Raw genomic sequence first — 17,940 nt, 5'->3', positions numbered from 1 at the left:
GATTTGAATCCCAGAAGTCTGCCTCCAGAACCTGGTGGACCAATGGTGCTCCTATTGATTTAAATTTTAAATTGTATGTAGTTGAATATGTATAGATGTCTGTGTGTGTGTTGCACATGTGAATGTATTTGAGTTCCAGCTTAGAGATTCTCTGCTGATTTGAATTATACAATATCACTTCTTTAGAAAATAAGCATTGGTTAGAAACTTAACCTTTTGACTCCTGAGAACCAATTTATGCACAAATAAAAGAATTGGAGCAGTATCATCAGAAGTTCTTGACATCCCGCAAATGAAGGAGAGTGAAATCTTTATTTATGACTTAGGATGCAGAAGATCACTGGAGCATACAGAAAGTTTAAGACATGCCTAGATATAAATACTGATATTCTTCTAAGTAATTTAAAAATTGTTCTAATGAGTGAAGGCATGTGAAAAAAAATTTTTTTAATTTTATCTAATACCGACAGTGTATTTTTTTTCCCTAAACTTAAAAATGCCCTTTATTTAAGACTTGACGTTTTCAAATTTACAAGGTGATGGGTTGCCAGATTTGAAGAAAAAGAAAGCTGCCTTGTGCATTCAAAAAATAAAGCAAACATCGTAATTTAAATCTGTAATATATTAGCACAAATCTCAGAGAACAATAAATCCCAATGTCTCAAATGTATGACCATTCTACATAGGGCTGTGAGCTTTTTTTTTTTTAAACAGGAAAGTGGTAATATTATAGGCATAGTAACGTAAGAAAACTCTATTTATTTTGGCTTTATACCCTCTGTGCTTTGCTTCTTGTTTTTAGTCTGTTTTAAAATGAATCTCAGGGTGTGTAGACATATATTATAATGTGTTCCTGCTGAAAGTTGTCTTTTAATGTCCCCATCTGAAATGAATCACAATCATTCCTCCAATAGCAACAGTTGTACGTGAGCTCCAATGAAGGGATTTCCCAGGTGTCTCTGCATCGCTGCCACATCTACGGTACAGCTTGTGCTGACTGCTGCCTGGCAAGGGACCCTTACTGTGCATGGGATGGCCATTCTTGCTCTAGGTTCTACCCAACTGGGAAGCGGTGAGTACCAAACATTCAGCTGAAAGTCAAAACTGATGTCGCCAGTCGAACAGTGTCCACATCATTAGAAAAAATTCTGTTGCCGTATTCTTTTAAAATGGCGCTAGAAGTAGTAGCTCTGTTTAGCATCTTGTATAGTCATTGAATGGAGTAAATGGCTACACTTTATAACTTGAGATTCTCCCAGGTATGTGGGAATACAGTACTTTGGAAACATTTGTTTCTCCTCTTAAAGTTCCCCTAGCAACACAATTCCCCCCTGTGACCCAGCAAATATTTCAAGCACATTTAACGTTTTTCACATTACCTGATTTTTTATATGCTTCTGTATATCATTAAATCCCACCTTCCTAGGGTTTCCCTGTGCCATTTAATTCTCCTATAATCAGATGTTTGACCTAGTTCAGGCGATAGGAACATTGCTCCAAAGTGGGTATGCTGAATTGCTTTCAGAACCTTGATGACATGCTTTTACCTCTTAGAATGGGGAGTGCATGGTTGCTGGTCCGATTGAGAGAGTAAGGTGGTCTGAGGCTGAATGCCATTTATCCCAGCAAAGACTTCGATGAGAAACTCTGAGCCAGCTTGCACCAAGTTGGAAGGAGCCACCAGTAGTGACATTGATTATAGAACAAAGAATATGCAGAATTTAGGGTCGGCCAAGATCAGAGCTATGGGTCGGTCAGGGGAGGTCCTACTGAGGGTGTGATATTTGAACAAGGACTTGAGTGTGATGAGGAATGACACCAAGGCATTATCTGGGAGAATAGCATACCAGAGAGAAGGACCAGAAACCCTTAAAGCTGGAGTGTGTCAAGATTGTTCAAGAAACAGCACTAAGACTAATGGGGCTATCGTGGAATGAGAAAAAGGAAGGGTAGGAAGGAGTGAGGTCAGAACGCCATATGACATAGGACTTGGTAAGTCATTGAAGGCTTTTATTTAGAGTGAAATGGAAAACTACTGAGGGCCTTTGAGTGCATGAATGATATTATTTGACTTTTGGTTCGAAAAGCTCATCAGGTTGGGGTTGGCTGGGATTGCAGCCCTGGGGGCAGAGGAGATAGAATTTGCAAGGCAATTAGAGTACTGTGCGTTCCAGGTGAGATATAATGGTGGCTCACACAGGAATGATAGAGGCAGAGGTGGCATAGGGTCTGATTCGGGATAGAGCTCAGAGAATGTGCTGGTGTATTACATGTAGGATGTTAGAGAAATAGAGGACTCAAGAATGAACCAAATTCTCAGAACTGATCATATGTAGATGTAATTTCCTGAGAAAGAGAAGACTAGGGGAGGAGCAGGTATGTGGAGGGAAAGATGATGTTAAAAGTGCCTATGAGATATTCAAGTGGAAAGGTTGAGTAGACAGTTAGAAATATGAATTTGGAGTACACAGGTGTGGCCTGGGCTGGACAATTTGAAAGTTGTTTGTTTTTAAAGGCATGAAATGTGAAGAGAACTCCCATTCTTTAAACCAGTAGTCCTTAGTATCTGTGTTCAAAGACTCGTGTTCTTCTGTGTCATTTTAAGATTTAGGCAGGAAGTCTCTAGACTCTTTTGATTTCTACATAGAATTTTTGGACCTCATTACCCTGAGATCTTCCATTTGCACTGGACTGGAGATCTGAACCTGGACAAAAAGTATGAGGAAAGCAAATTCCAAATGTACTCTCAAATACATGATTTTTGTAGCCATTGCTGGTAAATTTCAACCATACTTGTTTTATACTCCCAATTACGATAGCAGTGATATTTAAAAATTATTACCATAACTGTTTGTAAGGCAATACATTTTTCTTGGGAAAGACTTCTAAAAATTGTCATATCTAACACCTGGAATGCAGTCTTCTATTAAATAGATTTAATGCTAAAGGGAGCTGAAGCACCATACTTTCTAAGAAAGAAAGTGATATGAGGATCACAAAGTGAATCTTGCCATATCCATTTAGGTTTCTCAGCCTCTCTGGTAATGTGGAGGAATTGGAGATTGGTACTCCTTCCCTGCAAAACTTCCAGACCTTGGCTTTGGTGAACAAGCATTTTTATTTAACAAAGAATATTTCTCAAGTAAAATTCCATACTATATATAGACTATCATTGCATATTTGAGATTTTTTTTTTACATTTTAACGTTTCTGCTAAAATATGAGTTGACTCATTTGTTTTCATATTCTCCCTCTAATTACAACACCAGTAATCCTTTCTAAGATGCATATTTAAAGGTAGTAGATTCTACATTGTCATCCTAATGCCACAAATCATGATCTTTTTAAAAAAATATTTATTTGAGAGAGACAGACTGAGATAGCACAAAGAGAGCATGAACAGGGAGGAGAGGGAGAAACAGGCTCCTGCTGAGTAGAGAGCCAGATGTGGGGCTTGATCCTAGGAGCTTGGGATCATGACCTGAGCCGAAGGCAGATGGTTAATGACTGAGCCACCCAGGCACCCCCACATATCATGATCTTGATCGTGTCTTTGTAAACAACAAAGAGCTGAAACTATCTTGCAATTTTTTAATGTTACAATATCATGCCTGGTATGAAACCAAGTATCATAGGTTTGCTGTTAGAACTAATGAATGAATTCAGTAAAGTTTCAGGGTATAAACTCAACACACAAAAATCTGTTGCATTTCTGTACATGAATAATGAGCCATCAGAAAGAGAATTTAAGAAAACCATCCCATTTACAATTGCATCAAAAGAATAAAATACCTAGGAATAAATTTAACCGAGAGGTGAAAGACCTATACACTGAAACCACAAGACACTGATGAAAGAAATTGAAGACACAAATAAATGGAAAGATAATTCACATTCATGGAGTGGTAGAATGAATATCATTAAAATGGCCATACTACCCAAAGCAATCTGCAGATTCAATACAATCCCTATCAAAACTCCAAAGGCATTTTTCACTGGATTAGAACAATCCTGAAATTTGTATGGAATCATGAAAGACCAGGAATATCCAAAGTAATATTGAGGAAGAAGCACAAAGCATCATGTACCTTGATTTTCAACTATATTACAAAGCCATAATAATCAAAATAGTATGTTATTGTCATAATAAAAGACACATAGATCCATAGAGCAGATTAGAGAGCCCAGAAATAAATCCATACATACATGGTTAATTAATTTACAACAAAAAAGGCAAAAATATACAACAGGGAAAAACAGTCTCTTCAATAAATGGTGCTGGGAAAACTGAATAGCCACATGCAAAAGAATGAAACTAGACTACTATCTTACATTATAGACAAAACTTAACTCAAAATGGTTTAAAGACTTGAATATAAGACCTGAAACCATAAAACTTCTAGAAGAAAACATAGGCATTAAGGCCCTTGATGTAGGTCTTGATGATGAGTTTTTAGATATGACTCCAAAGCAAAGACAACAAAAGAGAAAATAACCAAGTGGGATTATATCAAACTAAAAAGCTTCTACACAGCAAAGGACATCATCAACCAAATGAAAAGGCAACCTACTGAATGAGAAAAAATATTTGCAAACCATAGACCTACTAAGGGGTTAATATCCAAATACATAAAGAATGCATACAACTGAGTAGAAAAAAAAACAAGCAATCTGATTAAAAAGTGGGCAGATCTGAATAGGCATGTTTCCAAAGAAGACATACAGATTGTCAGCATGTCATGAAAAGGTGATCACTGTCACTAATCGTCAGGGAAAAGCAAATGAAAACCACAGGACCTCACTTCACACCCGTCAGAATGGCTATTATCAAAAGCACAAGAAGTAACAAGTGTTGGAGAGGATGTGGAAAAAAGTTTTGGTGGGAATATAAACTGGTGCAGCCACTATGAAAAACAGTATGGAGTTTCCTCAAAAAATTACATATAGAACTACCATATGATCCAGCAATTTCACTTCTGGGTATTTATCTGAAGAAAACAAAAACTCTAATTTGGAAAGATATATGCACCCCCATGTTCATTATTTTCAATAGCCAAGACATGGAAACAACCTAAGTGTCCTTAAGCAGATGAATGAGTAAAGATATAAGCACACACACACACAATGGAATACTGCTTAGCCATAAAACGATGCAATCTCGCCATTTGTGAAAGGATGGAACTTGAGGGCATATGCTAAGTGAAATAAGTCAGAGAAAGACATATACTGTATGATCTCACTTATATATGGAACTTTAAAAATAACAACAAACCAAGCTCATGGAGATAGAGAACAGTGGTTGCCAAAGGTGGGGTAGGGGGTGAAAGAAATGAACAAAGGGCATCAAAAGGCAAAAACTTCCAGTTATAAAATAATTAAGTCATGGAGATGTAATGTACAGCATGGTGACTACAGTTAATAATACTGTATTGCCTATTTGAAAGTTGATAATAGAGTACATCTTTTTTTTTGCATTTTTTTAATTTTATTACGTTATGTTAATCACCATACATTACATCATTAGGAGCACTGGGTGTTATACAAAAACAATGAATCATGGAACACTACATCAAAAACTAATGATGTAATGTATGGTGATAAAAAAACACCCAGTGCTCCATTCAGTATGTGCCCTCTTTAATACACATCACCAGGCTAACCCATCCACCCACCCCCCTCCCCTCTAGAACCCTCAGTTTGTTTCTCAGAGTCCATAGTGTCTCATGGTACATCTCCCCGTCCGATTTCCTGCCCTTCATTTTTCCCTTCCTACTATCGTCTTCTTTTTTTTTTTTAACATATAATGTATTATTTGTTTCAGAGGTACAGGTCTGCGATTCAACAGTCACACAATTCACAGCGCTCACCATAGCACATACCCTTCCCAGTGTCTATCACCCAGCCACCCCATCCCTCCCACACCCCCACCACTCCAGCAACCCTCAGTTTGTTTCCTAAGATTAAGAATTCCTCATATCAGTGAGATCATATGACCTATGTCTTTCTTTGATTGACTTATTTCACTCAGCATAATACCCTCCAGTTCCATCCACATACTTGCAAATGGCAAGATTTCATTCCTTTTGATGGCTGCATGATATTCCATTGTATATATGTATACCACATCTTCTTTATCCATTCATCTGTCGATGGACATCTTGGCTCTTTCCATAGTTTGGCTATTGTGGACATTGCTGCTATAAACATTGGGGTGCACGTACCTCTTCGGATCACCACATTTGTATCTTTGGGGTAAATACCCAGTAGTGTAATTGCTGGGTCATAGGGTAGCTCTATTTTCAACTTTTTGAGGAACCTGCATACTGTTTTCCAGAATGGCTGCACCAGCTTACATTCCCACCAACAGTGTAGGAGGGTTCCCCTTCCTCTGCATGCCCACCAACATCTGTCATTTCTTGACTTGTTAATTTTAACCATTGGACAGCCACATGCAGAAGAATGAAACTGGACCATTTCCTTATGGTCCATAAGGAACCATGTGTGTGAGTTGGTAGCTCATTGAGGTTTTGATTTGGATTTCCCTGATGCCGAGTGATGTTGAACACTTTCTTATGTGTCTGTTGGCCATTTGGATGTCTTCTTTGGAAAAATGTCTGTTCATGTCTTCTGCCCATTTCTTGATTGGATTATTTGTTCTTTGGGTATTGAGTTTGATAAGTTCTTTATAGATTGTGGATACTAGCCCTTTATCTGATACATCATTTGCAAATATCTTCTCCCATTCTGTCAGTTGTCTTTTGGTTTTGTTGACTGTTTTGCTCTGCAAAAGTTTCTTATCTTGATGAAATCCCAATAGTTCACTTTTGCCCTTGCTTCCCTTGCCTTTGGCGATGTTTCTAGGAAGCAGTAGCTGCAGCTTAGGTCGAAGAGGTTGCTGCCTGTGTTCTCCTTTAGATTTTGATGGACTCCTGTCTCACGTTTAGGTCTTTCAACCATTTGGAGTCTATTTTTGTGCGTGGTGTAAGGAAATGGTCCAGTTTCATTCTTCTGCATGTGGCTGTCCAATTTTCCCAACACCATTTGTTGAAGAGACTGTCTTTTTTCCATTGGACATTCTTTCCTGCTTTGTCAAAGATGAGTTGACCATAGAGTTGAGGGTCCATTTCTGGGCTCTCTATTCTGTTCCGTTGATCTATGTGTCTGTTTTTGTACCAGTACCATACTGTCTTCATGATGACAGCTTTGTAATAGAGCTTGAAGTCTGGCATTGTGATGCCGCCAGCTTTGCCTTTCTTTTTCAACATTCCTCTGGCTATTCAGGGTCTTTTCTGTTTCCATACAAATTTTAGGATTAGTTGTTCCATTTCTTTGAAAAAAGTGGATGGTATTTTGATAAGGATTGCACTGAATGTGTAGATTGCTCTAGGTAGCATTGACATCTTCACAATATTTGTTCTTCCAATCCATGAGCATGGAATGTTTTTCCATTTCTTTGTGTCTTCCTCAATTTCTTTCAAGAGTATTTCATAGTTTTCTAAGTACAGATTCTTTGCCTCTTAGGTTAGATTTCTTCCTAGGTATCTTATGGTTTTGGGTGCAATTGTGAATGGGATCGACTCCTTAATTTCTCTTTCTTCTGTCTTGTTGATGGTGTATAGGAATGCCACTGATTTCTGTGCATTGATTTTATATCCTGCCACTTCACTGAATTCCTGTATGAGTTCTAGGAGTTTTGGGGTGGAGTCTTTTGGGTTTTCCACATAAAGTATCATATCATCTGCAAAGAGTGAGAGTTTGACTTCTTTGCCAATTTGGATGCCTTTTATTTCCTTTTGATGTCTGATTTCTGTGGCTAGGACTTCCAATACTGTGTTGAATAGCAGTGGTGATAGTGGACATCCCTGCCGTGTTCCTGAGCTTAGGGAGAAAGTAGAGCCTCCAGTTTTGATCGCACCTCGTTAATAGTCTTTTTGATTTCGACTTGGTTAGATTTTAGTTCTTTTATTTCTCCAGAAGGAGTTTCTCTAATATCTTCCATGCTTTTTTCAAGCCCAGCTAGTATCTTTATAATCGTCATTCTGAACTCTAGTTCTGACATCTTACTAATGTCCGTATTGATTAGGTCCCTGGCAGTCAGTACTGCCTCTTGTTCTTTTTTTTGAGGTGATTTTTTCCGTCTTGTCATTTTGTCCTGAGGAGAATAGATGAATGAGAGAACAAAATGCTAACAGGGTAACAATGACCCCAGAAAAATATACACTAAACAAATCAGAAGAGACCTGAAATGGGGAGAAAAGAAAGGGAAAGAAAGAAAAAAGAAAAAGATTTAAAAAAAAATAAGAATATGACCAAATATGATCAGGCTGGTGAATAGATCAGTGCCACACACTAGATTTTGGACGTATTTTGGTCTGTTAGAAGAAACTGCCTCCCAAAATTTTAAAGAAAGAAAAGCTTATATATGTACAAAAATAAGGGTAAATATGATGAAGGGATGGAATATGACTGTAAAGATGAAAATTATAAAAGATTTTATGAAAGGAATTGATAAGAAGTGATTGAAAAAAGAAGAGAAATTAAACAAAAAAAAAAAAAAAGGAAGAGAATGTGATCAGGCAGGAGACTAGAACAAAGCCATCCACTAGAGATTTAGGGTATATTTTGGTCTGTTAGAAAAAACTGTATCCCAAAATTTTATTTTATTTATATATTTTTTAAGATTTTATTTATTTGACCGAGAGAGACACAGCGAGAGAGGGAACACAAGCAGGGGGAGTGGGAGAGGGAGAAGCCGACTTCCGCGGAGCAGGGAGCCTGATGCGGGGCTCGATCCCAGGACCCTGGGACTATGACCTGAGCTGAAGGCAGACGCTTAACGACTGAGCCACCCAGGCGCCCCTGTATCCCAAAATTTTAAAGAGAGAACAACATATATATATATATATATATATACCAAAAATAAGGTTAACTACTATGAAGAGATAGAATATGATCTAAACATGAAAAATAAAAAAGATTTTTATAAAAGGATTGATAAGATGTTGATTGAAAAAGGAAAGAAAAATTCAAAAAAAAATTTAAAAAATTCACTTTGAAAGACTAAAGAATCAGGGGTTAAAAAGCCATGGATTCTATGTGCAGTATTCCCCTAGCCCTGGAGTTCTGCTGTGTTCATTGATCGGTAAACTTGGTCTTGGCTGGCTGTTCGTGCTGATCTTCTGGGGGAGGGGCCTGTTGCCGTGGTTCCCAAATGTCTTTGCTGGAGGCAGAATTGCCCCGCCCTTGCCGGTTGGGCTAAGTAATCTGCTCAAGTTTGCTCTTGGGAGCTTTTGTTCCCTGCAGGCTTTCCATTTGGCTTTGGAGGATGAGAGTGAAAATGGCGGCCTCCCAGTCTCCCCCCGGAGGAGCCGAGAACTCGGGGCCCCACTCCTCAGTGCGCCCCCAGAGAAAAGCAGTCAGTCCCTCCCATCTCCCCGGTCTCCGGCCCTACTCCGTGCTCACCGGGCCTGTGACCGAGCGTTTCTATCTCTGGCACCCGACCCCGTGTGGAGTCTCCAAACCCAGCAGATCCCTGCGGTGCGCTCCCGCGCCGCTCCTCCCGGGGGAGGAAGGGGAGTATCCCCGGATCTGCCGCTTGTTGGGTCCCTGCTGGAGGAGCAGTGGCCCGACTGGGCCGCGGATCACGGTTTATGGCAACCCCGAGCTGAGAGCCCACTCGTCGGCTCCTGCAGCCGGCTTCCCCCTCCGATACCCGGGAGCTCTGCCGCACTTCAGTCACCCCCGGTCTTTCTGTGACCCCGAGGGTCCTGAGACCACACTATCCCGGGAGGGTTCCACCCCCCGCTTAGCCACTGGAGCGACGTCCCTCAGCGGAGCCGACTTCTAAAAGTTCTGATTTTGTGCCCTGCGGCTCTATCACTTGCCGGTAGCAGCTGACAGAGGCCACCTCTTCCGCCATCTACCCTCTGAATATTGCCTCGGGGATTCATTTCTTCGCATGTCCTGTCTTCCAGAAAGTGGTTGCTTTTCTGTTCAGAGAGTTGCTGCTATTCTTTTCTTCGATCTCCTGTTGAGTTCATAGGTGTTCAGAATGGTTTGATCCCTACCTAGCTGAATTCCTGAGACCAGACAAAATTTAGGTCTCCTACTCCTCTGCCATCTTGCTCTGCCACCCCCATAATAGAGTACATCTTAAAAGTACTCATCATAAGAAAAAAAATTTTGTGACTATGGGAACAGATGTTATCTAGACTTATTGTGGTCATTTCACTATATATATATCAATTATATATATGTATATATTTTTTAATTGAGAAATAATTTACATATAACATATTATTAGTTTCAGGCATACAACATAATGATTGAAATGTATACCTGAAACTAATATAATGTTATATGTCAATATTTTCTCAATTTAAAAAAAAAGTATAAGCAGGGGGAAAAAGTATCATGGGTTGAAAGAGGAGGTAGCAATCATTTAAAGAGCTATCTGAATCTCTGGCAGTGTCTTAATTCTATCATAAAAAGCTGAAAAATCTCTGTCTTTATCTATCTATCTATCATCTATCATCTATCTTATTCCTTGGCCTACTCACACCCATCTTTGGCTAGCACATTGAAAATTTCATTACAAATATCTATACTATGTAAGTTCTCCAAATTATTTTAAAACTTAAACATATAGTGGATGCTAAGCATGTTTGCTGAATTAACTATTTCCTAAATTCTCATATATAATATTTTTAAGTGATTAAACAATAATAATAAAAATGATCACTTGTATTTTCCATACTAATTTTCTTTAATAGTGTTAACTTACCTATTTTATTTCAATTGTACTGTCTATCTGGAACACAAAGATTATGTGGAGGAATTCATAGGAATGAAAACCAAAAACGTGTCCTTTGTATGGAATAAGAATTACAATGATACTTGGAAATCAATGGAGTTTATACTTTGATATAAAGAAGTTGTTAAATATCATTGGCTCAGTAGTTTCTCTTTTGTTTTGTTTTTTTAAAGATTTTATTTATTTATTTGAGAGAGAGAGAGAATGAGAGATAGAAAGCATGAGAGGGAAGAGGGTCAGAGGGAGAAGCAGACTCCCTGCTGAGCAGGAAGCCCGATGCGGGACTCGATCCCGGGACTCCAGGATCATGACCTGAGCCAAAGGCAGTCGCTTAGCCAACTGAGCCACCCAGGCGCCCAGTAGTTTCTCTTTTATAAAAGTTGGCTTATGGCAAATAACACAAGCAATTTTCCTTTTCATTCTCAAGTACCTTAAATATTTGTACTAAATATTGCAATTTAATCTCAAATATTATTTATTCTGGATTCAGACATGTGCTTAGAAATTTTATCCTAAGAGAAGATAATCAGTTCAATCTTCAAGTAAATATGTGTTTTATATACAAGAACAAAAATTATTTCATTGTGTATCTGAAGGATCATACTATAAGGACGAGAATATTGGTAACTTGAACTCAAATCCCAAACCTACATGCAAATATAATATTACTCTGCCTACCAGCTTTCACGATGCTGTACGGATATCCTAAAGGGAATCTACAAATACAAAAAATCTCAGATAGCTCTCTTGCTGATCTCATCATTTAGGCCAAGCCATAATAATGTTTTTCTGTACAGAATGTCTGGAAGCTATGTGATCCCGTAGATTCAGGTTGCCAGTGATGCAAACCATAACATAGTGCTGGTCACAGGACAATCAATTTAACCATTGTGAGTGATAGTGCTTCTCTAGATGGCTGAAAATGACTAGTTCAGCCATAAGAACTCTCACATGGTCATTTAATATAGTGCACTCACAAGTTGATTGGTAGTAAATAACACTGGCTTGAAAATATAGCAAATGTAATGCAGTAAAAACCTGATATAGGAGCTATTCTAGAGTACAACATTAATTGTATTTCCTGAGCCAAGAGTGACTTCCACTAGTTTGTGTGTGTGTTGTTGTATTAGAAATATAAAATTGAGGGGCGCCTGGGTGTCTCAGTCAGTTAAGTGTCTGCCTTCAGCTCAGGTCATGATCCTGGGGTCCTGGGATTGAGCCTTGCGGTCAGGCTCTCAGCTCAGCGGGGAGTCTGCTTCTCCCTCTCCCTCTGCCCCTCCCCACACTTGTGTGCACGTGCTCTCTTTCTCTCTCTCTCTCCTTCAAATAAATAAAATCTTAAAAAAAAAAAAGAAATGTAAAATTGAATGAGGATCATCAGACATTTTTTGGGAAAAGAATACATAAATGACACAAAATTTTATACCTGTATTCCCATAGATTTATATAATCCATTGAATATACAAACTACTATTTGCTGTAACCTTAAAATGATTTTTTTCACTATTGATAACTTTGAGATTAGTTTCACTTTGTAAATTTGATAATCCCTGTGAGATTTTAATATTTCTGCTCTTCTTACTGAATGTTTTAATTTATCTTTAAGGGTAAAAATGTTGAGACTTAACAGCTGACCCAATTAGTATGCTCCTTTATATGTACTTCCTAGCCTCCTAGCCTTGATAGTAAACAATCAATGTATCCCTACATTCCCAATATTTAAAGAGAGGATCTTTTCCTTCTCTCTCTCTCTTTTTTTAAAGACTTTATTTATTTATTTAGAGAGAAGGAGAGCATGCACGAGTGGGGGGAGGGGCAGAGGGAGAGAGAATCTGAGGCAGACTCTGCGCCGTACATGCAGCCCACCACAGGGATTGATCTCACCGCTGGGAGACCATGACCTGAGCCGAAACCAAGAGTCAGACCCTCAACCAGCTGAGCCATCCAGGCGCCCCACTTTTCTTTCTTCTCTCTTATAGCAATCTTCATATCCATGATTTATTGCTAAGAGAATTTTAGTTGCTCTATTTTGATTTGTTTCACTATGTGATACAATTGAAACTAATATATATATATATAGGCTCTAAGACTCTGGAAATTAATTAGCATTCAAATAATTTAAAACATTGTTTTAAATAATGGCCAACTTATAAAGAATGTAACTAAATTTTGAAATGCTTAAGTTGATGATACATAATAACTAAAATGCATTGAGTGAACTTTGGATCCTGAACAAACTTTAAAAAAATCCATAAGGGATATTTTGGAGACAATTAAGGAAACTTTAACATAAAATGTGTATTGTATGATATTATAGAATAAATATTCATGTATTTAGTATGATAATGATACTGTTGTTATGTAGGGAAATTAGAAGATTCATGCTGAAGTATTGAAAAATGAAGCATTATCATGTCTGCAACTTATTTTCTAAAGATTTTCATATATGTGCATAAAGTATATATACAACATAAAACTTGCATGTAGAGAAAAAATAAATGTGGCAAAATACAACAACTCATGAATCTAAGTATACCAGTGTTTATTGTACTCATATATCCACTCTTCTGTAGGCTTGACATTTTTCAAAGTAAAAAGTTGAAGGAAAATTCTTATTCTAGTAAATGAACAATTTTGCTTAACTTTATATTAAATGTCCATTTTCTATCTATCAACTGTTCCAGAAAAGCTTTTATATATCAGGAAAGTGTTAGAAAATGTTGACTTTTTAAAGAAAGCTATGTTTATTTAAGAACAAGACTATACGAAAGAAGATGCTAGTGAGTTTATATTCTAGAAGTTTTCATCTTGGAAAGTTTTTGATGAATGTCTCTAAACTAAAATTTACACTATTCATTTGGAATCTAGCATTACCCAGGAAATGCACATAATAAGGATTTCATAGCCATTCTATCACCAGTAGTAGATAGGGAGGGACAGAATTAATTCAGAATGAAAACAAGGTTAAGTACCCATCCTATCATGGAAGTGGTGAATAAGAAATGTCAGATAAAAAAAAAATGTCAGATAGCTGTATCAGATAATCAGACCTCTTTTCCTTATGAAAGCTTAGGCAATTAAAGGACTGTGAAATTAAAAATGCAATCTTTTAAATGCGGTGTAATTGACAATGTTAATTCTAAATTAGTTTTATGTATGTCTCTGCACTTATAGGAGGAGCCGAAGACAAGATGTGAGACATGGAAATCCATTGACTCAGTGCAGAGGATTTAATCTAAAAGGTATTAAAACTGAGCAAGGGTCAAACTTGGTAAAGAGCTGCATTGCTCCATGTCACATTTCAGGGAGGGAAACCTCGTTATAATTCATATCTTCTGGGTTTTTTTTTCAAGATTTTATTTATTTATTTGACACAGAGAGAGACAGCAAGAGAGGGAACACGAGCAAGGGGAGTGGGAAAGGAGAAGCAGGCTTCCCGCGGAGCAGGGAGCCCAATGCGGGGCTCGATCCCAGGACCCTGGGATCATGACCTGAGCCGAAGGCAGACGCTTAATGACTGAGCCACCCAGGCACCCCTCATATCTTCTGTTTTAAGGAGAGATTATGAAGATGCTTGGTGTTCATATGGAAATTAAAAATTGAACGTTATTTGTATGTATAGTAGGAAAAACAAATGTCTGTGACCACAGTTACCTTGGGTGTGTTAGTTGGTTAGGTCTTTCACATAGATGTCAGTTATAGATTTTCCAAGCTATTATTTTTTTTTCTGAAGAAACAAAGCTATTGTCTTCTTTGTTAAGAAAAAAAAGGTACTTTTTTAAAAATTTGAAAATTATAAAATTTTTAAAAAAAATTTACCATTTTAACCATTTTCAAATGTATAGTTCTGTGGCATTAAATACATTCACATTGTTGTGCAACCAGCACCACATCCATCTCTAGAACTTTTTATTTTTCCCAAGTGAAACTCTATACCCATTAAATACAAACTCCCTCTTCACCAGCTTCTGGAAACCACCATTCTAACTTTCTGTCTTTATGAATTTGATTCTTCTAAATACCTCTTATAAGTGGAAACACACAATATTTATCCTTTTGTAACTGCTTATTGCACTTCTTCAGGGTTCATTCATGTTGTAACAACATGTGTCAGGATTTCTTCTCTGTTGAAAATTGAAAAAATATTTTATTTTATGTTTATATCACATTTTGTTTATTCATCTGTCGCTAGACACTTGGATTGCTTCCACTTTGGGCTATTATAAATAATCCTGCTCTGAACATGGGTGTACCAGTGCCTTGGTTTTACAATTTATAACCATTCCAATACTTCTGAGAATCCTGCGTCTGTCTTAGGATCAATCTAACTCATTTCTTCCCATCCTGACATAAAGATCCCATGTTACTATATTTTCCCCACTAACGCTCTCCCCTCCACCTGAACCTCACCAGTGACATCTCTTCAGATGGAGCTCTCTTGGTGCTACAGACCCACTGGTTGCTAACAATTAACACCAAGACTCCTGTTGCTAATATTTTTGAGTCTGGGCCTTTCTTTAGTAAAGACTGACATTTGTATTACTAACTACATGAACTATAAGGAGAAAATTGTGACACATTTTGCTTAGTGGTTCCATACATCTAATTGAGGGAATAAACCCAGGTTACCATTTCTCTATTTACTGAGTATTTTATAAATATGTGTGCCATTTCTACTAGTAGTAGTAGTTACAGTGGTAGAACTGCCAGTGGGGGTAATGATGAACACACATGGGTGTTGGCTTTGTGTCAGAAGCTGAGTCAAGTACTTTTATAATGGATTATCACACTTAATGCTCAAGACACTGTACCAAAGTAAGGTCTATTATTATCGCCATTTTATGAATGAAGATGCTGTTCCTATTTAAGCTACCACATGATTATACTATATGGTCTTCCTGAATTAAGCATTTCGGTACAGAACCTGTATGAAAATATAATCCATGTTTTAGAGCCAAGTAAAACTGAGACACAGAAGGGTCAAGGAAGTTGTCAAAGGTTACATAGTCAGTATTGGTGAAGTCAGAATTTTACCTCCAGTACCTCTGATTCCAAAGATTGTTTTCTCAACCACTACTTCCTGCTGCAGCCACACTTGGCTTTCTGACTTTTCCTGATGCTTCTGAATTTTATCTGTACTCCACTGAGTTTGGATGAACCTGGCTTTAATGATGCCTGGCACTTACTAACTCTTCAAATAGGATATGTTTCCTAATAATCCACAGCATCGGCTTGCTCAGCTCTGAAAAGCTGAGAAAACCTAATTTGTAAGGATATTGTAATAATTAAACAAATGTTCAGAGTGATATTAAGGACTTTCCTTGGTATAGAGTACTTCTTGAATAAACATTGATTACCTTATGCCTTTCTCTCCTTCCCTTTAGGTTAAACACAACAGGTAAACCAATGTCTAATAGTCTGCTTGTTAAATGATTAAAGATTGCCTTTTGGAGGCTTCTATAGGTGATGACAATTTTATAGAACAATAAACATTCATATAGGAGAATATGTTCCAAATTCTCTTCTTTTATTTTTGCTTTTCAGCATATAGAAATGCAGCTGAAATTGTTCAGTATGGAGTAAAAAATAACACCACTTTCCTTGAGTGTGCCCCAAAGTCTCCACAGGCATCTATCAAGTGGCTGTTACAGAAAGACAAAGACAGGAGGAAAGAGGTGAGTAACACACCCCAGCAGCAATCAATCAGGGCTTTGGAAAGACATTCGATCACCATCCCTCAGTGAGGTTCAGATCAAATGGGAAAGAAAAGGCATATGAACATCCTTTTATGTCTTTGGGATGACAAGTGCCACTTTCTTTAAAATCCTTTGTCTGTAGAGATGATGAATTAATTAGAAATTCTTGCTGCCTGTTCCCTTCTATGATACGGTGATTGAAACAAGAGTTTGAGCACTCAAGACAGGGTATTGATATGAGGAAGCATTCGTAAAAGAAACAAGATGTGTGCAAAACCAGAGGCCAAGTTCTCACACAGCAGCACCTTTGTGTGATTCACGAGATAAAAGGGGGCTTTAAAAAAAGTTCAGTGTTTCCTCAGCAAGAAATTACACTAAACTATAACTTTTATGGTAAGGAGCATTTTTCTGCTATGCGGTAATCTGTTTCCTTTGCTTTATTATCCATGACTCTAGGGTTTTGTTTTGGTAACATATGGAATCGTTGTTTATGGGACCATTGCCTTTATTTAGTGATATGGAAAAACAGTTTTTCAAAGAAAAGGACACTGACAACCTTGCACTGATTGGAAAGAGCTGTTTAAAAAGGGAAGCATTGTAAAATGGCTTAGGGTGAAATATTATAAATAATGAGCTCCAATAATATTGATGTCAGTTTGTACTGACAGATGAGAGGAAGAAGAAGAAAAATATATATGTGTACATAAAGCCTTAGGGTAGTCTAACATGTAATGCTATTAGCAGTGTCATAAAATCTGATGGAGCAAAGGGGAAAATGGAGCCTTCTGCATTTGGATGTATCCTTCTGTTGTGGGCAGTTTCGGTACCAAGTATTAAGTTAATTGGAGGTATTTAGATTGGATACAATCCCAAGCTATAGAACACAGACACTTGCATCAAAGTTACTGAAATACATGTTGGCTCCACATGAGAAAATACTTTACAACTCAGACCTGCCTGTTCAAAGACAATATGAGCTGTTTAGGAAATTGTGTATCCCCTGTCACTGGAATAGTAAACCATAGGCTGATGACCAGCTGATGACCACTCGCATAAGAGATTTAACTGTCTGGAGGAGAGAGGAGCTAGATGAACTCTGGGGCTCCTTCTTGCCCCAGAATTCTATGATACTAAACAAATCTTTTTAAACATTTTTATTAATAAAAAACTATTGTTTATTTGAGATCTCTTTTCTTTGCCACAAAAGTCTGTCATCAAAGACACCTTGAAATTTCTAGTCTAATTAATTTTAAATTCTTTTGAATGGATGTAAATGGTAATACTAATTGCCTTAGAAAGTAACCTGGAGTAGAAGTCATACTGTGTTATGATGATTATCATACAGAAATGAAAGTTCTTAGTCCAGAGCATGGCACATGGTCATGAACAGTCCTTCCTGAGAAGTTCTGTCTGTTCATATGTGAATTGGAA

The 17,940-nt window shown here is 37.7% G+C and overlaps 1 protein-coding gene across 1 annotated transcript in view; it reads left to right on the top strand.

The window, feature by feature from the left end:
* The window catches only part of SEMA3C (semaphorin 3C), a 175,151-nt gene that overhangs the window by 153,807 nt on the left and 3,404 nt on the right, over window positions 1–17,940 (top strand). Inside the window, exons 14-16 of the mRNA XM_028119027.2 lie at window positions 915–1,072; window positions 13,988–14,055; window positions 16,358–16,488. Coding sequence (XP_027974828.2) covers window positions 915–1,072; window positions 13,988–14,055; window positions 16,358–16,488 — 357 coding nt within the window. The remainder of the gene's footprint in view (window positions 1–914; window positions 1,073–13,987; window positions 14,056–16,357; window positions 16,489–17,940) is intronic.

The sequence above is a fragment of the Eumetopias jubatus genome, unplaced genomic scaffold, assembly GCF_037043125.1.
Source record: "Eumetopias jubatus isolate StellerSeaLion01/CBP00866 unplaced genomic scaffold, mEumJub1_p1.0 scaffold_14, whole genome shotgun sequence".
In the NCBI taxonomy this organism is placed as follows: domain Eukaryota; kingdom Metazoa; phylum Chordata; class Mammalia; order Carnivora; family Otariidae; genus Eumetopias; species Eumetopias jubatus.
This window is presented reverse-complemented; position numbering and strand designations above follow the sequence as displayed.